The 23,948-nt window shown below is 42.5% G+C and overlaps 1 protein-coding gene across 3 annotated transcripts in view; it reads right to left on the reverse strand.

The window, feature by feature from the left end:
• Nucleotides 1-229: 229 nt before the first annotated feature.
• The window catches only part of dlc1 (DLC1 Rho GTPase activating protein), a 133,799-nt gene continuing 110,080 nt past the window's right edge, over nucleotides 230-23,948 (reverse strand). For all 3 annotated transcript variants that reach the window (XM_088075421.1, XM_042484897.2, XM_042484898.2), the window contains 12 exons: nucleotides 22,950-23,031; nucleotides 21,690-21,753; nucleotides 16,150-17,825; nucleotides 14,624-14,803; nucleotides 11,286-11,445; nucleotides 10,069-10,276; nucleotides 8,939-9,155; nucleotides 8,405-8,519; nucleotides 4,989-5,204; nucleotides 3,665-3,882; nucleotides 2,709-2,882; nucleotides 230-2,397 (listed from right to left, as the gene is read on the reverse strand). In XM_088075421.1, the coding sequence (XP_087931547.1) occupies nucleotides 2,298-2,397; nucleotides 2,709-2,882; nucleotides 3,665-3,882; nucleotides 4,989-5,204; nucleotides 8,405-8,519; nucleotides 8,939-9,155; nucleotides 10,069-10,276; nucleotides 11,286-11,445; nucleotides 14,624-14,803; nucleotides 16,150-17,825; nucleotides 21,690-21,753; nucleotides 22,950-23,031 (3,410 nt within the window). In that variant the 3' untranslated portion in view covers nucleotides 230-2,297. The remainder of the gene's footprint in view (nucleotides 2,398-2,708; nucleotides 2,883-3,664; nucleotides 3,883-4,988; nucleotides 5,205-8,404; nucleotides 8,520-8,938; nucleotides 9,156-10,068; nucleotides 10,277-11,285; nucleotides 11,446-14,623; nucleotides 14,804-16,149; nucleotides 17,826-21,689; nucleotides 21,754-22,949; nucleotides 23,032-23,948) is intronic.

The following is a 23,948-nucleotide window of genomic DNA, read 5'->3' on the forward strand; positions in this document are numbered from 1 at the left end:
ATAATAGTTGAATATTAGTGTGCATGTAAGCATAGTTACTGACCTGGTCCCACCCATAGACTGTATAGTATAAATAAAGTAGAATAGATATAGTTTATATACATGTATAATGAAAAAATATAATAAAAAAATATATACATAAATATAGTATAATAAATATATATTAAGTACTGTATAAGTTTATACACAGTCTATGGTCCCACCTCTGGTAAACAAATGACAAATGAGGCATTTTTTAATTTTTATTTTAATACATTTAATAGTGCACTTTGATTAACCTGTACAGAAATAATATTAATAAAAAAGATAAAACATTTGTTCATTTCTGTAACACGAAGCTTAACATTTACAATAAAATAAAATAAAATGGTATGATACAAAACAAACATATATCTGAGGTATAAATATATTTGTTTTAAATTAACTGTCATTGTCATGCGTTATTATTTGGCGGAGACACAGTTAAAAGGTACAACATTTACGATATGAGCAATGGCTTAGCGAATTAATCACACGACTCTGCACGGGAAAAATGCGCGCCCTCAGGTCGAAGCGTGAGTGTTACGAGTGAAGGTTTCGAGGAACCTGTATGTCTTTTTTTTTTTAAAACACTGACGGAGAAAGAAGCTTACACAAAAGATCGTTTTCCTTCTTTTGAAATCACACAAACATTCAGTCTGCCCTCTTCTTTACAGTAAAACCTGTAAAATCTCCACCTTTATAAAAGGACCATTTTCTCTGTTTACCTCTCATCTTTTTATAGTTTCTGTTGCAAGTTAGAACAATGCATTGTTTTTTTCTGTTCTCATTTACATCAAAATCATTGTGTCACTATTTTTTTAACGTATATATGCAAGAGATGTGCAGCCTACAATAATACAAAAAGTGAATTGACTGTGCTCTTAACAACAATACCTTTAACTTTTCACAAATGTTATCCCCCCTCCCCCAAATTTGGTCCATTATTGTAAATGTGTTTGTCTTAAATCTTAAATCCTGCAAACAGGGTTCCCACAGTCATGGAAAAAAATTGGAAAAATCATGGAATTATGTTGTGTGTCATGAAATTTTTACGGCTGTCTTACGTGGATAACCTTCCACTTGATTTAACAAAACTGAAAATGTATTTTCTGAAGCTGTCGGTGTAAATTAGCTCTAATATGTGTTGAAGTGTGACGATTTGTTTACCATCATGTATGTTTCTTCATTTTTTGTGTTTCCTCTCTCCCTCCATGTATGCCAGCTGACTATTATGTTTGAACAGAGTTTAAGAACCTAATAAGTCTGAAAAACACCCAGCAAGTAGGACTACAGAAAAAAAAAACAATTACTTGAAAAGTCATGGAAAAGTTTTGAAATTTTGTCCATGAAAACGTGTGGGAACCCTGTGCAAAATTCAACTTTCCCAGTCCCGGCTCTGAGCCTCAGTCATAAGCAGTGCCTGATGAGCTCTTGCTGTTGTATAATAACTGGCTTTTTGAACTATTCCTTGTTTCTAGCACGCTGACTAACTCTGCTGATGTATCTTCAAGAACAAAATGAGGAGACACTACTTTCACATTAGTAAATGAGACTGTTTCTTTGATCCTTTCTTGTCTTTTTGGTGAGCCAGCCACCGATTCTCATATGTCTCTGCTTTCCTAAAAAACCCTCTAAGCTAACAACTACCTGTCATCTCACTATCCCGTCTGTTGTCTCTGCTCTGTTTGCATTTATTACCAACACATTCACATCTTTCTTTACCCACAGACTCATCAATCAGCTGACTATAATATTATCTACCTTTCTCCTGTGCCTTGCTGTAACAGAAAAACACAAGACACACAAACCCTTACTGTGAACAGAATACTGTATGTACACATTATGTTGCCACTGGAAACCAGTGTGAGGAATATGTATTAATTAACCGTTTGTTGCTTTTAACACTCATGCACACACTCCCACACCCACACCCCCTTTGCTTCTCAGAAGCAATAGCATCCTTTGGATAACATCCTGTATTAGCGACATCATGTCCTTTGGCCCGGAGAAGTGTTTGTGTGAGTCCTCTCGGCAACACACCGAGACTCTCCGACAGAACCTAGCGATAACATCAGTCTGTTGTAACAAAGTCAGAGCGAAAGAAAAAAAGTCCTTCAATCCAGGATCCAGGATTTGTCCTTTGAATATGAGAGGCTTGGACCCTGTCTACCTCTCTGCTGGAATGGGTGGAATGAGTCATTTTGAGTTTGAAGGATCCAAATTATGGTCCAAAGGAGCTGTGGAGTCTGTTGTTGCCCACACTGCACACTGCTTTCTCATTTGTCCATGGGCACTGTGAATGAGTCACGTATCCGCGCCACCTCGGCGGCGCACAAGTGTCCATACAGCTTATTGTACCACTCTGGGAAACGACCCCTGGAAAAAAAAAAAAAAAAAAAAAAAGTTGTTAGATCATGGATTATTGAGTGACCAGCTAAAAGGCATTGGAAACCACAAAACTAGGACTAAGGTTCAGCCCCAAAACACCGTAGCCCCCTCCGTCTGGCATATTCCCATTTAGGAGTAGGGTGAGGTGTTAAAGCTACATGACCCTCCAGCTCGGCGATTCTGTTGCTTTAATTAGCGACTTTTCAGGTTTCCTTAGTGAAGCCATCCTTAGTGACTTTATTTCTAAAAAGCAACTAGTGTCCCTAATTTTTCTTTGCTCCTGTCTGTCATTCACTCACCTGCAGTCGATCCTGGAAATATGTGTGAGTCTGGATTTGTTGTTTCCACAGGGCTCGATGAAGTAGCGAGAGGTGAGGACATTTGCCCGGACGCCTACGACAGGTGCGCCTTCATGGTCCACAGATGAACACACCATTGCACACGCTCCTTTCGGCAGGTCTGTTACCCACGTTCTGGTAAAGAGAGTAAAGAGTTTGGATTAGAAAACAACAATAAATCAGTGCAGAATAACTAAAAACACAAAGACAGAAATAAGACATACAGGGAGACTAAAGCCTGGTATAACAGTGCAAATTTGGGCTGTCTCTGATGAATTATAACTACGTGAAAGTAACGTGGTGATACCTTTAGTTTTGGCTCTAAAACGTCACACAGTGAGAGAGGTTCAGCTGTTGTCACGGTGTTGGAGTCAAAGATCCTGAGATAAAATTCTGACAGTGACAGAAATTTGGGATCCAAATCTCACAGTGTGACTGCTGTTAAGTATACTAACCAACCAACAGAAAAGAAGCATGAAATGACGCACTGATCAGCGCAACTCCACTAGTGAATGCTAAATGCTAATAGATGCTATTTCTTATTTCGAGCTCTCGTTGCCAAATCCGGTGTGCCAAATTGGCCTCTTTTTCCCAGCCTCAACCGCGTCCAGATTCTCCTCCTCCTCCTCTTCTTTAGACTTTTTATGACAAACTTAAATGCCGCTATAGCGAGGGCTCAATTTGTCTGTTTGCATTTTACTGTCACCACTACAGCGGTGAGATAAATGCCGCACACTGATGATGTTTTGTTCTTGCGTATTGACGTCGATGGATGTAGGTCGTAGCCTGTGATTCAGTGGGTGATGTCGTACCTGAATTTATCAGATCCACGTTGCAAAGTGTCGCTGCAGTAAACTTATAAGATCGCAAAAGTATCACAGTCTGCATGAGGATTTAGAAGGACAATGGGACAATACCTGAGAACCAGGTGGTCTTTGGTGGGATGTGGAGCCATGGTGTTCCTGACGTACTGGTAGACCTCTGTCCTCTCATCCAGGGTCTCCACCACCCGGCTCTCCAGCAGGTCCTCATCCCAGTAGCCCTGCTCCCGCATTATTCGTGTCAGAACCTCCTCTGGACTCGCAGGCACCTCCACGGTCACCTTCCACAGCCGCAGTGGGAAGCCGTCGTGCACCTGGACAAACACATGACAAGGCCAAATCAAATTAACATGCATTCCTTTTTAAAATGACTTTCATTTAGTGGCATTTTACATCTTTAGTTGATCTCAGGGAGATGACAGGAAATGACGGGAAAGAGAAATTGCATAGAACGTGCAACAAATGTTCCCAGTCAGCAGTGTGTCTTGTGTAACTCTTTGAGAGTTTCTTTCATGATATTTAATCTTATCAGTCATATTTAGACACATTAGAGGTGGTATTCCAGACATGATTTCATGCACAACAGTCAGACTGTGTTTCAAAACCTCCCAACGCCCCTTAGCCAAGTCAGCTGCTCCGTGCTGCCATCAGATGATACAGAACACTCTGCGCCTTGTGACTCTCCAACCGGAGAGAAGATAACCTCATACAGGGCCCTTTGCACACTGCACACAGGAAATGTAGGCCTGGGATAATGGTGAGGTTGTGTATGTTTGTGTGTGTCTGTGTCAAGCTGATGTCATTCTGGGATGGAGTCCAGTGCCGGGATGGGAATGAGAAGCCAAGGGCCAGGCCAGTTTCACACGGATGTGTTTCTATACAGGAAACCCTAACTGCTGGTTTTCCACTCGACATTTAGAGAGACAGGAGAGAGGGACACGCCAAGGACAGGAGAAGACAGGAAACAGATCATTGAAGAGACAGCGTGTGCTTCAGGAATGGCGGTTTGTTTAGACACTAAAGACAGATTGACTGATGATCTGTTTTTTCTCTCCTTAACCCTTTGAAACCCAAACTAATGGATTTAAGTTCTTTGAAAAACACGGGGGAAGAAAGGAAATGACCAACTTAGTATAAATAACCCACAAAGTGTGAGAAATTAGTTAAAGGTGACAAGAAAATGACTTAAAAATGTGCTTTGACAAAGGGGGAGGATTATTTTTAAAAAATGTCACCCTTTTCCCTGTTTTTGAGAGAAATCCAACCAATTTGCTCAGGTTTCAAAGGGTTAAATATGAACCTCATTTCTTTCAACCTCTGCCATAAACCACCACATTGACAGCAGCCGTGAGGACTCGACAGATGTGTGAAGATAGATTATTCTTTCTAAATATGTCAGCTGATGAATAGGCAGGCGTACCTTCCTGCAGGCGAGCTCCGCGTGCTCGGGCGTGGAGCAGCTGTCGTAACCTTTAAACTTGTCCTTGGCGTCTTTGAGGAGGGCATCTAGGCTGTCCCTAAGGAAGGCCCTGTAACCTCCCTGCCCAGCCTCTTCGCCCGCCAGCTCCTCTAGGCGTCGCGGCAGCAGCGCCTGCTCCACATATGAGTTCCTGCAGCGACTCATCTCCTCTGGGATCTGTGGGAAAGGAGGAGGAGGAGGATGAAGGCCAGCCCTTAACTTTCTATGTGCTGCTGGAGGCCATGAGCCGCCAGAGTGCATGATGGTTACATGTGTTTTGATTGCTAATTTGACTTGTTTTGATTCCTTTTCTGTAACCGCTTATCCTGGTAAAAGTAGCGGGTGTGCTGGAGGTTATCCCAGCTGACACTGAACTGATCGGCAGTTAACTGCAGGGCTGACACACAGAGACAGACAACCATTCACACTCACATTTACAATTTAGAGTCACTACTCTCCTTAATCTGCGTGTCTTTGGACTGCGGGAGGACACTGGGGAACCCTGAGAAAACACGCTGACATGGGAACAACATGCAAACCTAAGTTTGCCGGCAGGTTTCAAACCGAAGTGCTAACCACTGCACTACTGTGCAACCTCATACATCAATTTATTAATTTGTTTGTTATACAATGAGTTCAATTTACTATTTAAAAAGTCTTAAAATTAAATATTTTCCAAAGTATATATATTTTTTAATGTAAAATATTTTTTCGCAAAATGTTCAATTTCAAGACTCATTAATATGCTTCAAATAAAATATTTTATAAAGATAAATCATTTTAAAGTATATAATTTCTTATATATATATATATATATATATATATATATATATATATGTATTCAATTAAAAAAAACTTTTATACTTTTTTATTTTAAATATTTTTTATTTTTATTTATTTAATTTCAAGTTTAATTATTTAACTTTTTAGATAGTTAAATGAGCTTTTTGAAATGATATGAGATTTGTATAAAATCCATATTAGACGGCAGTAATTACTCAAAGCAAAGTATTTCTGTACATGTTGAAGTTATCAGTGTCCTCTGATCAGAGTGATCAGCACCAAGTCCCTACTTGATGCTTTGTTTTGTCAGTCATCTCCACCCTGGTTTCATTAATTCCCCTTTAATTAAAGGGAAATTGTATTAACTTGTGTAAGGATGCGAGACAAAAATGGAAATACACAACATCCTTTTTCCATCTGTGTGTTTGCTGTGCTCATTCTCATTATTTCCCTCCCTCCCGCTGAGTCATCTCTCAGCTTTAATTGAACACCAACAATATTACAGTCTGAGAGAAGGATTTCATCAGATAAGAAGAGGCTGGTTAAACATGGACACATATTACCGTCGGTTATCTAATAGGTCATCTTCCTGTTTTGATGCTGTGCGAGATCTAATTAAAAGAAAATAATTTGTGAGATTATTGAGTTTACTTGTTGTGTTATGTGACCACAACAGGAAGCCACGAAGCAATCTAATAAAATCTAACACTAATGACACACAGTGTGCAGCCTCTTAGCATTTACCGAAGCAGATCAGAGGAGACAACTGTGTTGGGCAGAGTGATGCTCGGGCTGAATGGGACTGAAATTTGATTATTAACGGAGTAGTGTGCTGATTATTTCCTGTTTATTCATTCATGTGTTTGTGGATTTGATGGGACGATGCTGGATTTAACTTCTTTCATAAATACTTGAGTTTGGTTTCAGAGGGGACACTTACTTTATGTAATCATGACATTGCTTGTTCAAATGACAGAATGATCTGGATCAGTGGGTTATGTAAGCTATCTGTGTTTACAGGACAAACACAGGAACTCAAGGTGTTTTGCACTGACATAGTACTGTAAACCGGAGGTGACATTCATGCTGTCAGCAAACACATCGACTTCAGTGGCAGTTTGCCACATTGGCCCTATTTAAACCTTCCATAGCACAATGTCTAGAGTGCATTTAGGGCATGTCAGACTCCACTTTGCTGGTTAAACAGAACATAATCAGGGTGCAAAGTAGGGCACAAGGGGCTCAGAGGTTATTTACTCCCTTTATTAATGGACTTGGTAAAGACTTGCACTTGTACAGTGCCTTGCTAGTCTTCCGACCACTCAAAGTGCTTTAACACTACATGTCACATTAACCCATTCACATTCAAATATACACCGGTGGCCAGGGCTACAGTACAAGATGCCACCTGCTACTCAGTTGAACTTTCATATGCGAGCAATTTGGGGTTCAGTATCTTACCCAAGGACACTTCAATATGTGGACTGGAGACGCGTGTGTTTTGGGCGAAACATGAATTTAATCAGAGTGTCATTTTAGTGCTATTTTTATGGTGGATTCTGCAACAACTGGTTTTCTGCTGAGAGTGATGCAGTCAGCTCAATGATGTCACTCCATCAAATATCAAGGGAAATTGAAGCAGCATAACTATAAACTGTAGTTTCTTGCTAGAGGCAACAGAACTAAACTTTTAACTACGAACAAGTAATGCTGCTCCTTGTGTGTAAATGTGCACAGCATATTTGACAGTGGCTCTGCTCTGATCTCTGCTACATTCACATTTTGGAGAAATCATTAATATTTTCCTCATTTATGTTGTATTCATTTCAGTTACCCTTTGGCACATTATGTGCGCGTTTGACCAGGTTTTTATTGGTCAATGGCGTAATCGCTTTGCTCAAAATAGCAATGCGCCAACAATGTGCTGGAACACACCTCATTTTAAGGCCTACACACCCATGGGTGCAATTACATTTGTTACTTATACAACATGGACGCTGGCTGTGAAACTGTCAAATACGTCAGTCTGAAACTAGCAATGACAGTTATGCTGTGCTTTCTAGTTTAGAACAGGACTAATACAATATCAATCAGTAAACCATTCTGGGTTTATCTCTGTATGTGATATCTTTCTAAATCTAACTTTGAAGAGTAATCTCTTCTTTCAGTTGACAAGTTATATAAATGAGTATTCATGAGTGCTGCTGACTGATTCAGTTCCACCTCTTGACATTTGAATGCAAAGTATTAAAAATCTACAAGTTGTGTTATAAATATACATAGTGACTGCCCTCTAGACGTTGAAACCTTGCTATTGAAATCAAATTATGCTATTGGCTGATTCTGGTAGCAGGAGACTGCTCTCATTACCAAACGAGCCCCCTGTCGCTTCTAATTTGTGTGTGTGCGGGGGGCAGAGAGGTTCTGTGGATCAAGAGGCGGCACAATTGGGTGACTGTGTGTGTCTTGGCATTTTTTTCACATTCCAGGGAGGAAGCACCCAAACCAAAAGTGGAGGGTTTGGTTGCTTTTTTAAAGTAAGGAGTTGACTAAGTTAGAGTTCACATTCAGTTATGACTTAATTAACTGCTTACCCGGAAGAGTTTGCTGCACTCCTGGATCATGTGTGCCAGGCCGTGAGTGGCAGCCAGGTTCTCATTCAGGTCTCTCTGGTCCGGTTTTCCCAGTGTCTGCTTCCTGTTCATCACCCTTTGACCAAGAAAGAGAGGGGGAAAAGAATTGCGACAAGATCAGTAACATCATCTATCATGGAGACAGCCAGTGTAGCAGAGGGCAAAGGAAGCACCAGGGAGAAAAGAAAGAAAGGACACCTGCTAAAGCCTCCCTGATCTAAACATGGAACAAAAAATATGTTTCTTAATTAGGTTAAGATGTTTATGTAACCTCGCTATTTCCTCTGTCTCTCTCCCTTCCTTCTGTCTCAAGCTCCCCTTTTCTTCTCTGGCTTCCATCCCCAGTATCCTGCTCTTTTGTTTCTTTAGGCTGACCCTTTCCTGTTTGTGAATGTACAGCATATTCCATGTTATGTAAGCCGTGTCAGTGCGGGCAATCAAAATAAAGGCAGTGATATGATGAAATTAGTTGATTACAAAGTCACACACACACACCTTGGTGAGGAGCTCTCTTTGCGGCGCAGGGTATTGAGGTGGAAGAGGGACGGCGCCAGGCAGACAGCCAGGTTGGTGGGAGTCATCTGATTCTCGGACACGCTGGCTGTCACGTCGCTCAGCAAGCACAGCAGCGTCCGCAGAGCCTCACGGTTCTCGTCGGGCAGCAGCAGCACGGCGGCGCGTGCCGCCTGCAGACGCAGTTCTTTGGGCATGTCTGCAGGGGAAGAGGGAGGATGTCACGGCTCGGTTCTTTCATATCATATGCAGAAAGCGACTAATGGCATGCTGCATGATGTCATCTTTTTTGCATCTTAGGAAAAAGTCTGGCTTCCCTCCGCCTGCCAAGACTGAGCTATGATGGGATCTGTGTGTTATATAAGTGTGTGTACACTATGTGCTTCATGCTTCATGCATTGGAGCGGTTTTGTTTCACCTTATATAAACAGATCGTAATGCAGCTATTACAATCATACAGGAACAGAACCGGAGGGGACGTCCATGCTCACAGAGGGATGAAGCACTCAGATGTCTCACCTCATCCCGCAGGTATTTCCTGCACTCATCTTGTTTATTTTATTTTCACTCTTTCACAATGTCTTACTCCACTGCAGGCAAGCGCCTACAGCTCGAAAACAATACCATCCCATGTATTCCAGCATGAAATCCTCTTACAGATGTGTGTACGTGAATTAATGGCATGTGTTGTCTCAACAGGATTTTGTCCAGACTCTAGTCCCTTTTAGGCGTGAATATTGTGCCGTTATGCCGCCTCGTTTTTCTGTAAAAAAGGTACGACAGCAGGATGGGGGGACAGAGCTGTCTCACCTTTGAGCTGGAAACAGAGGCAATGGGAGACAGCTGGCAGGACGAGACCATTGGCAGGATGGGTGTGGCGTTTTGACGAATTAAAAAGCAGCTGATAGCAGTTAGCGGCTAACCCAAACAAGACAAACAGAGGCCTTATGCTTCTGCGATGCCAGCATGCTGTATAAAATCATACACTGGAGAAGTATGTTTTTTGGTTCGATGTAAAAATGCAAAGGAGGCATTAAAAAAGGGGATTGGTAGCAGCCTTATAGGCACAACCTCTGTGTAAAAATGGCATCTGCATGTGTGTGTTTTCTTACACTGATAAATCTGGAGGAAGGTCTCCGACAGCTTGCTGGTGAGCAGGGGTTCTGGCAGATCTCTGAAGTACTGCTTCAGCATGTCTGCGACGTCGTACGCTGACTGGCCTTCATAGTTGACGCCTCCCCCGTCTGCGCCGCTCGCCTCATTCATCTGACGCAGAGCCTGGATACGAGATTTCACGCCGGATTTCCTGAAAAGACCCACCTGGACCAAAAGTGAGAGGAAGAGTTACATCATACACAGAAACATGATCAGCCAGCTTTGCACTCTAATTCCCTTATAAGCTGAGTATTCCCAGTGTTGATCCTATCATTAAGGCGTATCAAAAACCATTCATGTGCCAAAAGCAAATTAAAAAAAAAAAACACGTCTTTTAAAGCTGCAGGCTGTTATCACTGTAAAATAATATTCTTAACTTATCCCCAAATCCACAGCTTACAGTCAATACAGTTACATCACAGCAGATCCTGTTGACTGTATTTACAAGCAGCTCCCATGACACCCAGCGGGCTGTCATGTACTGAATGTTGTGTAGGATCTCATCGGTGGCCTTTTAAGGCTGCATGGAATGGCAATGTTGGGGAGGAAAAGAGAAAAAGGCCGTCGGCTCGTCCGGCTGGAATATTTTCCACCAGTTTTCATCGCTTTTAAACAGAGGCGCCTTGTCCTGCTTTGTAAAGAACGCCATCCACCACTTGCCTTCCGTTATTAGCTATTTTCTCCTTCGTCCCTCTTTCTTTCTTTTATAAATGTTCACATACACATACACACACCACACACGCGTTGAGATAAATCGGCCATAGTATCTCTAGATTAAACAGACAGACAGGTGACCTCACAGCTGCACACTGACTCTCTGCAGAGCTCCACGCTTCACTGTGTGACAGAGAAAGTGTATACACACTCACTCACTAAGTGGGTATAAGGCTTTTTTCCGAGTCAATGCTCCATCTTATGTAACATCCAGTGAGAAAAAAAAAATCACATGGATGAATATTTGACTGATTGCAGATGTCCTAAAATTCAAATATTACATAAGTGCAGCACCTTAAAGAAGCAGCTTTGTCTCTGAGCTGTGGAAACTGAAAACACTCCTTAAAGCTAAATGACAGACTGCCAGCAACTTATATGTACACTGCAATTACAGCCGTATGCTCCAGTTTATATATACATGTGTCTATATATGTGTGTTTATTTTGCTGCTTTAAGTTACCTGGTCGAGGCACTGGTTGCGTAAATAGCGCATGGCCTGCTGGATGCCCTGAGGGAGGGGCTGGCCCGTCCGCTGGACGATGACTTGCAGTGGCACTCCGAACACATTCCTGTCTTTATAGTCGCGCACCTTGATGCGCTTCATAAACTTTGGCACAGCCCTGAAACATACACAGGAACAGAAAACAGAAAAATCAATATCTGTGACATGTTGGCATGAAGTTTTCAGGGTGTCTGCAGGTACCAGACACTTAAATTTAATGCTTTTTGAGAACTTTTCAAAATAATTGTAACTCATTTTAAGACTGATTTTAGGACAATTCATCTTTTTCTTGCTCAAGCCTAGCAGGTAATCATAAAGGTAAGTCGTACTATATCAATGGTCCTGTGCAGAGGGAGGTTTTAAGTAGCAATACTGCATTTACAGTGAGTTGAGATAACTCTTTAACACCTAGATCGACATCAGTTTCCCCGTGATGTGTTCAGATGTCTTTCACATGCCAGTCCCTCCAGGATTTCCAATTCAGGCAATCCCCGTAATTTCTGCACAGCTTTGCAATTTTATCCAATCAGCACAGCTTTGACTCATTCATTCAAACAATTTCTGTCAGATTTCAGTCTGAAAACTGTCAAAATGTCATGACATGCCTTCATTCATACAAGGTCTTGTATAAAGATCCTAATTTGTAATCAACATATCTTCAAATAATTCTGGTGGAAGAAAACAACAGATATTGTAATATTTGACTTATGAGATGGATTTGTTACAATCTCAAACATGTTTTTAAATGGTTCTGTATTAGTTCAGATTATTTTAAAATCCTAAAATAATCAGATTACTGAGTTAGCTTGGCTGCCAAAATGAGTATTTGTGTGTTTTATGTGTGTGTAGGGAGGAAACCCAGCGGCTGCAGAAGCCTGTCTCCAGGTTTATGAGAGGGGTGGATAAACAGGGTGAGGGGAGAACAGGGGGGGGGGGCGGACTGGTGTCAAAAGGGGAGGATCCCACTGCTTTATACATCCGCACTAAGTGTCTGTCTCACTACTCTGGGTGGGTGATCACTTGGGTGCAAGTGAACACCAAGTCTATAACCACAAACCCCAGAGTTAAACATGCAGCTCCGGCCGTTTCACAAGAATGCACCCACAGATTTATGGCTGTGTATCTATCTGCATGGGTGTGAGTGTGTTTAGCAGAGAGACGCTGTGCGTGACTTAGGACAGGCTTGTCTTTGTAAGAGCAGCCGTTCACAAGATTCGGAGCGCTTCTCGCAGCCACAGTTTGGAAAAAATGGAAAGAGAACATATTGTGATCCCGGTCCGGAATTCTGAATATGTGTGGGCCTCCAGTGGCCAACAAGTGGCCTCTGTCTCTCATGAACCTCAGCCTGTCATAAGACTGTCATAATGCCTTCTATTCCTGTCCAAGGAAGGCCTCGGGTAGAAGATACAAGGGAAGTGGAAAAACACAAGAAAATGATGTGATTTTTCACTTCATTTTCCTCATCGCAAAGTTAGAGAGAACTGCTAATGCCTGATTGGGTCACAGCTATTTTTCATGATTTTTCTGTAGGCTTTTCTATATTTTGACTGTGAAGAATGTCCAGTAAATTATTTTCTGGTCACCAAAGTTAAAGGTGACCCTTTCCTGTATTTTATGCCTTACATAATGTTACAGTGTAGAATGTTCATATTGAAAGCAGCCAAAGTTTCAAACAATGGTGTAAAAGAATAAGTAATTCCTGAAAGCGTAAAAACCCTTAGGTTTCCTATAATTTTAAACCCTCTGTTTCCAACTGTTTTATTCTACTCTTTCTCCAGTAGGCTATTACATGATGTGCTGAATTTCTTTATATGGTCGTCTGCTCCAGGCAAACTACTGAACACGTTTATTTTACGTAGCCTACACTGTTACATACAGCTTCATGCTAACATCAGGGAAACGTAATCTTGGTTGCTGATGTTGTTTATTTCTCCCAAATTTCAGATCATATTCCTGCTGGAACATGTCCAATTTTGTTATGAAGTTTTTATTGGTTTTATTGGGTTTATTGGTGGCTGCACAAAAGTACCTCCATTCTCTGTTACAGTCTTTCCTTGGCCATAAATACACTGCTACATGTAGCTACTTGCTAACATCAGGGAGAAAGGCAATCTTGGTTGCTGATGTTGTTAATTTCTCACCATTATCAGATCAGATTCCTGCTGGAACATGTCCAATATGGTTCATTAGCTTCTTTTGGTACATTTTCACTGTAGGAACAACAGTTGTAGGTCATTATTCTACATTATAGCCATTCCTTACACTGCTACATGTAGCTTCACGCTAAAGTCAGGAAAACATGTAATCTTGGTTGCTGATGTTTTTAAATTATCCCAAATTTCAGATCAGATTTTATGCTGGAACATGTCCATTTGTGCTTAGTAGGTTTTTTGGTGATTTTTCATGATAAAAAAGTGCAGCTATTCTCTGTTACAGTCATTCCCTGGCTGCAACGATGTATGAGATACAGAAGACCAGGAAAAACTGACTTATCAAAGCCAACTGGGTTTTTTTTAGGTGGGGGGTTTAAGAAAGAGGTGCTAAAAAGCACCCTTTATCGGACAGGATGTTTTGACCAAGTGGTTTTTGACCATTTAAGCATGTAAACATGTTCTAGTAGAAACCTTAAATACAAGTATGAACCTAAAAATGAGCATAATAGGTCCTCTTTAAGTCTTACTCATTAATTGTATTTTGCACTGCTTTTTGTTCAGGGCTTCCCTGTCAACAGGTCTAATGCACTACAGATACAAATGAAAAGAGAAGTTGGGAACAACTGTAAATTTCTGAAGCAGATACAGTAATAAGGAGGATATCAGGTGACACTTGATAATCATGAGCAGCATATAGAGTGAGGTCAGTTATAGAGGAGGTGGTGTTGGAGGGATAATCGTTGAGGACAGATCTTTGCAGCCTCCAGCTCTTGTAACACCGTGCGTGTGAACTACCATGATTGCCCCGTTGAGAAAAAGACAATGTACACCCCTTCCCAGCAATTACAGGCCTGGGAAAAGAATGTGAAACCCAAGCTCTGTGGACAGCCGTCACCACACTACACAACAACCTGCAGATGGAGGGGACTGGGAGAGGGCTGGGACGTAGGGGGAGCAGTTGAATGGATGGATGGCAGAAATTCGAGGGCATCACTTACGAGGAACAATTAGCCAGACGCAGGCGGCATTTCACATGACAAACATGCTTAAAAATATTGCGTGACAAACAATCGCCATATGTAATCCTCCTCTCCTCTCCTCCACACTTCCTGTATCCCTTACTTTTCATCTCCCTCCACTCACCAGCTGAAGCCATGTTTGTTTGTCGGGGTGTGTCTCTCCAGCAGAGCAGTGAGCTGCAGCAGCGAGAGCTTCTGGAGCAGATTCATCTGCAGCACAGACTGGCAGCTAATCTGGAGCTGGGCCGATGCCAAGCTGGGCCGATGGGAGTTCTGGAAGCTGGGCCAGCGCAGTTTCTGTGGTCTGGAGTACGCACAGGGAAAGAGGAGAGAGCACAAATTGAGATGTGATTAAAAGTGAGCAGTTTAACTCTTGGGATCTGCTTTTGTGTGCACATAAACTTAGAAAATCACACAAAGCCCCACACAGCATTTGTAGGTCTGCGTGCCAAGTGATCAGTTAAAGGATTACAGGGATTTATGTACACATCAATCAAGAGACGATTTTAAAGACTAAAACCCCGTACGCCCCCCGAGTGTAATTCTGCCTTGTGGATTCCTGAAGGAACAGCAACAGTCCCCATGGAGACCAAGCAGCATTCCAGAGTATCCAGCAGCATTACGTAAGGAGTGAAGTCTCAGCGTGTACCGCTGTTTAGCCTCTGCTGTTACTTTCTATGGAAAACTCTTTCTGTGGGTGCCCGACTGTTTGTCTTTCTATTGTTTTGTTGTCCTTGAGCTTTTCATGCATTTAGGTAATGTTTGGCAGGAGTTTCACGGAAGACGACTAAAAGCATGTGAGCGTTTGTTTTAAAGTCTCGGGTAAAGGATCAGTTCACTCAAACTACAAAAAGTAGCTCATATAAAAGTAGGTTTTCTATGGAAGAAATATTCCCTATGACAAAGTTTAAGAGTTCTTTTAATGCTGTGAGCACCATAAAGACAATTTCATTTACCTCCATTAGATTGGGGTGGAGGCAGAAGCCTCAGAGACAGATATCTCAAAAGTATGACTGGGTACCGTCTTTCTTTCTTTCTTAATAATTTGGGTGAACTAACTAGGAATATGTATCACAAAGACTCTGGCAAGAATCAAAATATAATGAGTATTATGATACAGGGGTTACGGTCCAGTTATATATTGCAATTTTTAAAAATGTAAACTGAGGAAAACTGTCATTGCTTGCAGAGCACCACTTATGACTTTTTTCACCCCACGTACAGTTATCATGAATGGTAAAATTAGCTAAAGAGATCAAGTCCATTTTCCATACCAGGCTGTTAACATGTTAATTTATGCGGTAGGACAAGTTGGACATTTTAACATTGTAGTCTCATAGCATTGACACATTTTTGGAGCCACCCATATGTGGCCATTTGAGGAACTGCAGTTTTTGGCACTTTCGCATTGGCTTTATTTTTTTAGTGCCAGAGGTTGCTGCTTGGTTTAAAGACATCACAAAATGAACCACTGCCATGAATTTTTGCATGCAAACTATTCATTTAAAAAGTGACAGGGTTTTTGAGAATCAAAAGAGTATCACAAAACATAATATCGCAATATTCAAGTGTATCAATATTTTCTTATACCCCTCGAACCGTCCCTCTGGTTACACCGCATAATTAATAAGACAGTTTAGATTTACTGACCTGCTGGTTCTGGTTAGAGATGCTCCAACACCAGAGTCTCTCCTCTCCCTCATCCCTTCCTCTCCCTCTCCCAGCGGGTTTCCTGTGCTGTCTTGGTCACTCCCATTCTCTGTCTCCTCCAGCCGGTTCTGCAGAGGAGAGGACGGACATGGGGAGGCTGAGTCCAGTGCCGAATCTGAGTCTCCTTCCTCCTCTTCGTCCTCCTCCTCTTCATCCTCTTCCCCAGCTACTGCTTCTGACCAGGCGTTGACGAAGCGCTGCAGGCCGCTGACATGCTGCAGAACTTGCTCCAGTTTGCGCTCATCCCCCTCCTCCCCATCTTCCTCCTCCTCCCTCTCAGTATAGGGGACGTTGTCGTAAAAACTGAGCCGGCTGTCCACGGAGCCTGAAGAGCATCTGCGCTGGCGTCTACTCTGCCGCCCCCTTAGGATCACCGAGTTCCCATTATCATTCCCGTTGTTGTTACGTGAACTCCCGTCCTGCAGGGCTTTGGGAAAGGTTCCGGGCTTGTGACCTTCTGGTAAGTAGAAGAAGATCATGCCCTCCTCCGCCTCCTCCTCCTCCTCTTCTTCCTCTTGTCTGCTGTTGTCTCGAACACTGCGGTTGTTCCTGCGGTTCTGCTCATCAACCGTCATCCCGTTACTAGCTTGGCAGGGGATGGGTGGGGCAGATTTGGGAGGAGGTGTCGGCTGTCGATCAGAAGCTTGTTGGGGAATGCTGAAAGGATCGAACCCCTCCAAATACATCCCTCCTCTCTTACTGGAGCCTGCCGCTGTGCTGTGGCTGCGAGCTCGAGTCACTGGGCTCGGTGTGCTCACTGCGCTTCCACTGCTGGCTTCAGACTGGCTGCTCCCAGTACTCCCAGTGCTGCCGCTGCTGGTCTGAGTGGAGTAGGATACAGAGCGATTACGGTTAAGTGTCATAGTCTGAGTGGGATTGCGGTGGTGATTGAGGTTCTGGTTGAGGTTGATGCTGGAGATGTCCACACAGTTGAGCCTCCGTAGTTTGTCATCATCCAGACCCTCTTTGATAACAGGACCACTGATTTCTATCTTCCCTCCACTGGTGCTGCCCTTCTTCTTCCTCTTGGACATGGTGCCGCTGCGCAGCCGTAGGCTCTCCATTCTCTTGAGAAAGCTCTTCGCTCTTGAGCGTGTGCTTTTGCCACTGCCACCTCCTCTATCCAGACTACCTCCTAAGCCTCCCATCCCTGTTTTCACGTCAAAGTTGAACTGTCCAAGTGTCTCCAGTGGTGATGGAGGCATCCCATCAGAGAGGGAGTCCTCATTAGCACAACCTGACCCACCTGTGCCTGAGGACGAACACATGCTAGCTACAGAGCTTGCACGGGTGGCTCCGGCAGGTACAGCTTCACTTGTCAGGGCGGCGCCATGATTCTTCTCTTCTCCTCTTCCTCCGCTCCCGCTGCTGTGGATGGAGCCCACTTCAGGCTGCTCGCTCAGGTCGGTCAGCACACTCTCCGAGCTGTTGCCCTCACGTAAGGCGAGCTTGCCTTTCTGGGATACTTGGTCCTTTGGGAATGGGGGTGCAGCAGCATCTGAGGGCAGTGAGGAAAAAACCTCCAGCTCCTCCATGCGGGACCAGCGCTTGCTGTCCCTCTGGAAGGTCCAGCGGCCACTGATGGCACAAGGCTCGTCCTCATCGGAGTCCTCGCTCTGGGTCGGGGAGAAGGAGGGAATAGGGGACAGGGAGAAGAGGTTGCAAGAAGAGATGGAAAAAAAAGAGGGAGGGAAAGGAACAGTTAGGGGACATTGTGCACTGCTACGTTTTCCATTTCTTTTCCAACATTCCTCACCTTGGTCCAGGAAACTTTCTGGAGTTATGGAATTTATTTTATAATTGTTGCACTTTGCATTGGGCACATTCACGTTCAGTTCCCATTTCTCTATATAAATGTAAACTATATGATATATATCGATATACTATTGGGTGTCAAATGCCTTTATGACACAAGAACCCTTACATAAGGAATTCCTGAAGGATAAATTACATATGACGATTTAAGATACTGATTTTATTTAAAACTTCTTATACTGAGGTTAAGCGTTTGACTTGATGAAGCAAAGATACCCATGGCCAGCCAGGTCACTTCCTGACAGCATGGACAATACAAACACAAGACAAAGAAAACAGTGACTATGACTGAGTCACATATACAGGACAAGCACCTTCACAGAATGCACACACCTCCCCCAGTTTTGTTAATCTATCTCAGAGCCTGGAGGGAGTTCAGGAAATTCCATTATGACCCCCATAGCTCCCAGTGCAGCCGGCCAGACTGGGGTCGTCCCCCCTTCCCTACAGTCTTTGTCCCCTCTGTCTGTGCACGCACACACACGCACACACACACACACACACACACATTGAGTGTGAGACAGTGTCACTGATACACTGCGACTGTCTGTCCTTATTCCTTATATCCATGACAGAGATATCACTTCATATTTCTTTGTGGAAAAGCTCCCACAGTCCATTTTCTATTCTATTTTGTTGATTTACACTTTGGTTTGAAAATACATATTTAGTGGATTTCTGTGTCATTGTCTATGTACAAAAAGAGAATTAGAAATGTCCTCCTAACTAAATTGATCATGCATAGAAACTATGATCATTTTACGTGAAATTTTTGAACACTAATATTTAAAATTTACTGGGGATTTTGTTTGTTTGCATTTTACCTTTTGTAAGTTCTTTGGTACACTAGAATCACCAGAGGCCGCACAATACAATATTATCATGATACTATATTATCTCGATACTCAAGACACAATACTATAATTCTGTCATTTTAAACTTTTTATGATATGCTGACTATTGAAAATATGTTGTTTTAGCAGATGAGATACAGTTTCCAGTTGGCTCTTCTCACTTTTATCATTTTTATTGTAGCAAAAAAGTAAACTGAAAAAGCAACGGATTTCATTATTCTAGTAGTCGACCAAAAGTCAGTTCTTATTTGAAATATTTTTATCTTATAAAATCTACACTTGATGTCCATATACTGATGCAATATTGCCACGCAAAATATTGGGATACTAGGTTGTATCAATATCCCCCCCCTCCTATTTGCGTGAGCTTTTATCATACAGTATAAGCCATTATAAATATCTACCACACCCTCACATGTACATCATATTTATCATTTCATGTGATTTGTATTTGTGTGTAAAACAAACAAATCATATCCATCCATCTTCAAACACACACTGACGTCCTCAAAAACTGAACTGGAAGATTCCAAAGGAAACTTCTTTACAGTGGAGAACCAAAGCTCATAAAACCAAACCACACACCATATTTTAACCACCTCCTTCTCCTCACCTAACTCAAACCCTATCTGTAATCTGAACTCACCAAAACACACAGAAAGGTTTCTAAAGCATTTGACTTGAGGTTTTTAAGCAATAACAAGAGCCCCTTTTAAAGAAGATGCCAGGAAATTAGAAAGTCAGAATAAAAAAAATACCAGTGATCAAATGATCAAATCCACAAATCCATGTTCCACTAGCTGAGTGCCAGTGTTCCATTTTCACTGCTCACATGGACTCCACACACAGGCATCATTAATGATATGTTCTGCAGTGGAAACATGATGTAATTTCAAATAAAAGTGAACAAAGAGTGCGATCTATCCCTGCTACATACAGGGTTTTTAGTGAAGTCAATGATTTAAAGAGGACAATAGAGACTTTCGTGACATTTTCAGATTCCATTGTGCCTTTTTTCCTCAAGTTACGTTGGTTGGAATGTGAGATAACTGCACGGAGAGCCCTGATTGGCCGACAGAGCGTCGACAATTCATCAACATTCTGGAGATATCTTATCCTCGAACCATCAAACCACCAAAGCATTCAACGCAATGGTGGGCGCTTTGAATGTCACGAGGAGTCTGCTGAATTTAAACTATTTATTATCACACTTCAGAATGAACCAGGAAGAGAAGGAGAAACGGGGAGTTTAGACTCAGTTTAGAGAGAGGGATTGTTAGGACACCAAGGGATCAATGCATTCCTAAGCTGTCTGAGGGGGGTTGTCATCCCACAAAGATGGCAAATAACCTCTTTGACTCCTCTAGTCTTGTTGACTCCTGAAATGAAAGGTGACACAGAGAGGGTCATCCTAATGAATACCACCACACACAGAACAAGGATGTTTCTGTGTAGCACTTCAGGCCGTTTGGGAATTAAGGTCGATTTGTGTTAAAAGGAACAATTCTTATCACAAAGCGACAGTCAGTTTAGACTGTTTGAAACATGCATGACTTAAATCTGCGATATTTACAGAATTATCCTCTTTTCTTCCAGGACGCCTGCTTCCTTGAAAGTGTAATCTAAGATTGTGGTGTTTAAGCGAGTTCAATTTATCTTAAAAGCTACTTAGGGGATACTTTGCTGATTAACAACCAGCTTTGTATCAAAACAATGTGGGCAGTATGTGAAAATGAACGGTGATAAACTTCTCTGACCAGTGCATGGACATCCCTCCTCCTTGCATGGCAAAACACCACCGGATGACCCAAATTGATGCAAAACAAGTAATATTCTTCGAAACATAGAAACATGTTTCAGTGCCCTGTTGAGATGTAATAGTATGTATGAGAACAGGAAGTGGGATCCATACTCCTTCCTGAGCAGAGAAAACAGAGAAAACTGAGATAAAACAGTGAAACTAAGCAGCGCTTATTAAATATAAACCAAGACTCTGTTACTGAGTTGCATATTTCTCCCCTCAAAAGTTTTCATTTTTTAGCTTACTGTTTAATTAATAATATGAGATCAGTCCAGTGCCCATTACATCACCCATCAGCGGAAGTATTTATTGGTCTGGTGCGGCGCAGTGCATTCTGGTAGTTGTAGGTTTTCTACCTATTGAACAAAAGCTTCCTTTTCTCTGTTTTTTCTGGTCATGTAACGACAATCTCATTATCTCATCTCAATCTCATCTCATATTTGCGTCTTTTTACGGCATAGACAGCCCAGTTTTACTTAAAAGCTGTCTTTCCAGCACTGAAATACCTCTTTAAGACATATTGCAGTCACTCAAAAACATGCAAAAGCACACTCGTAGACAAGAGTTGTTTGCGGCTTCGTTCTGTGAGAGTGCCACAAAAGCAGTACTCTCAGTCCTTTTATGGTGAGCCAGAAGTATGAGGAAGTATTTGAGAAAGAAGGGGAGCATGCCTTGAGTAGGGGGAGGTCCTGCTGAATGCAACCCCTTCATTTCGACATTAAAGCTACCCTCCTTGCCCCTAGGGTCCTCACAGTCCACTTGATATAGAAATAAACCCAACAGGTGCCTTCTCATTAAAGCAGATGAGAGAAAACACGGCTTTGCCCTGTGGCACACACTGAACTGATGGCTGATGTGAGGGAGTGTGATTGTGGTTGAGGGGCTTTTTAGAAAGGCGTGGAGCTAATGTGTGTGTGTGTGTGTGTGTGCGTGCGTGCGTGCGTGCGTGCGTGCGTGCGTGCGTGCGTGCGTGCGTGCGTGCACGCATGCATGCATGTGTGTGCACTTACTCTTTTTCTTTGCGGTGAAATCTCCAGTCTCATTAGAGCACACTTGTTGAGGGTGTTCAGTCTCCTGCAAACACACACACATGGAACATTGGTTTCAAATGCCTGATTTTTTTCCTCTCATCAGCAAGAGGATGTATGATGGAAGAAAGGATGAAATGGGAGGAAAAACAGAGGAGAGGAAGAGAAAGACAGAGGGGGGAGTTTGGGGCTGGCTAATGAGCTGCTGAAGGATAATGTCCACATGAGCAGGGAGGCAGAGAGGGAGAATGAAATCTGCTGGAGTGGTGACGAAAAATTGGGGAGGGGACAGAAAGCTTATCCCCCCAGCCACCTGGAGGAGGGGAACAGGAGGGTGGAGGTGGAGGTGGTGGTGGGGAGGGTCCACCCTCTGGAGAGCTCTTAGAGCAGATCATGTAACAATGGAGAGATGAAGGGATGGGAACTGGAGAATAGTTAGGCTGTGGGGAGGGAGAGGGGGTGAAAGGCTGCCAAGAGAGGAGACACTGAGATGATAGCTTCCAGATGTATGGAGGGACACCTGCTGTGGTTTATTACTGAGACTCGGAATTTGATGAAGGAGTCGACTCCATTAAAGAGTCATTAACCTCCTCCTCATATGCTAATTAATATCACAGGGGCGCCAACTGGGATGCAAACCCAGTCCTTTCCAATGATACTCACTGCCATTAAGCCCCATTTCACAGGCACGAATGCTGAAACATCATGTTAAAAGCTTTGAAATGTTTTATTCCCAAGTGTCAAATGTCTTCTACAATATGAAAAGATGGAATAAAATGGTAGCCCTTTTTACACAGAGATCGCGGAATAGGGCCGCCCAGAAGTCCCTTTTTTATGCCTCCTTTGCATTTTTACACAGTACCAAATGACAGCTGCATCATTCTGCTCCAGTGTGTGATTTTAGATTTAGATTTTTTCCAAGTGTCACATGTCTTTGAGAGCATTGCGTGACCGTGGCATTCAGCTGTGAAAGGTAGGAGTAAGATATGAGGTTGCCAGGGCGATCAGAGAAAGAAGACAACAATGAGAGTGAGATATGGACACAGGAAAGTTAATGGAGAGAGGGAAAGGCAGAGTGCACGGCTCCAATGTGCTTATCCTGTCACTCTTTCATCTTCCCAAAGCGTGCCTCCTTTTGAAGTCATGCCCTCATGCTTTCATTTGAAGGAAAATGAGAGATAGAAGAAGATGAATAGGACGTAACATCAAAAAGAAAGAAAAAAAGATGTTGTGCGATCTCACCTGCAGAGAGCCTCGATGGCGTCCCGATCGAGGAAGTCATGGTCCCTGGTGACCGAAGAGATGTCGATGGGAAACTGGGCATCTAAACAGAAAGGGTCTAATCAGTGAGGGCATCTCACTAGCGGTGATTGGATTAAAGGGTTCGGATGAAGATACAACCCCTAGCTTTAAAAAACACCCACCCGCTCAAACACCCACCAGGGCCTTCCGTCCCACCTCCCCCTTACCCGACCATGCAGCCTTGATGAAAAGCTAAAAGAGGAAGTAGCGTCTTAGCCGACCAAACAAACACAGCTGCAGCTTTCAGCCCGAGCAGGCAGGGGGGAGCACACAGGGATTGATTGAAGAATGACAATAGGTACTCCAACACTGCTCAGAGCTCCTACTTCCTTTTCTCCTACTTTCTCCACAGTCGACCTCATTATCAGGATTGCTTCGATGATGTTTTTTTTTCTTTTACCAATAAATGACTTTTCTGTGACTTTGAGGCAAATTTCCAAGACCATACATTCTCTGAAACAACCATCAATACTCCTGATCTTTTCTTTTTTAGATTACTATATAATAGCTTTTTAAAATGTAGATTAATTTCAAATATGACGAGACCAGAACAGGAATTAAACTGAAAATTTAATTTATCTATAACTTACAGACTGTTCATTATTTATGACAGGTGAGGGGATAGTGCAAAGAGGGGGAAGCATGTCATATATTTTTTTAGAACAGGGAGGAAACTTAGGTTTCCTTTTTTGGCTTTAATGGGGTTTTTCTGGCTTCAATTGGCTGTGTTTTGTATTAATTCTACCACAAATTCTTTTAAGAAAAACATGTCGTTTTTTTGGGTTTTTTTTAATATTGGCAATTTCTAAAGAAAAAATTGTGTCAATGTTTTTTCTTAAAAACTTTTGGTGTTTTTTTATTTCTTGAAAAATCCCACAAAAAAAGGCACAGTTTATCATCGCCAGAAACTTAAAAAACAGAAATTATCTTTGGAATTTC

Source organism: Plectropomus leopardus, chromosome 3 (assembly GCF_026936395.1).
Source record: "Plectropomus leopardus strain MGB_pleo_1.0 chromosome 3, ASM2693639v1, whole genome shotgun sequence".
NCBI lineage: Eukaryota > Metazoa > Chordata > Actinopteri > Perciformes > Serranidae > Plectropomus > Plectropomus leopardus.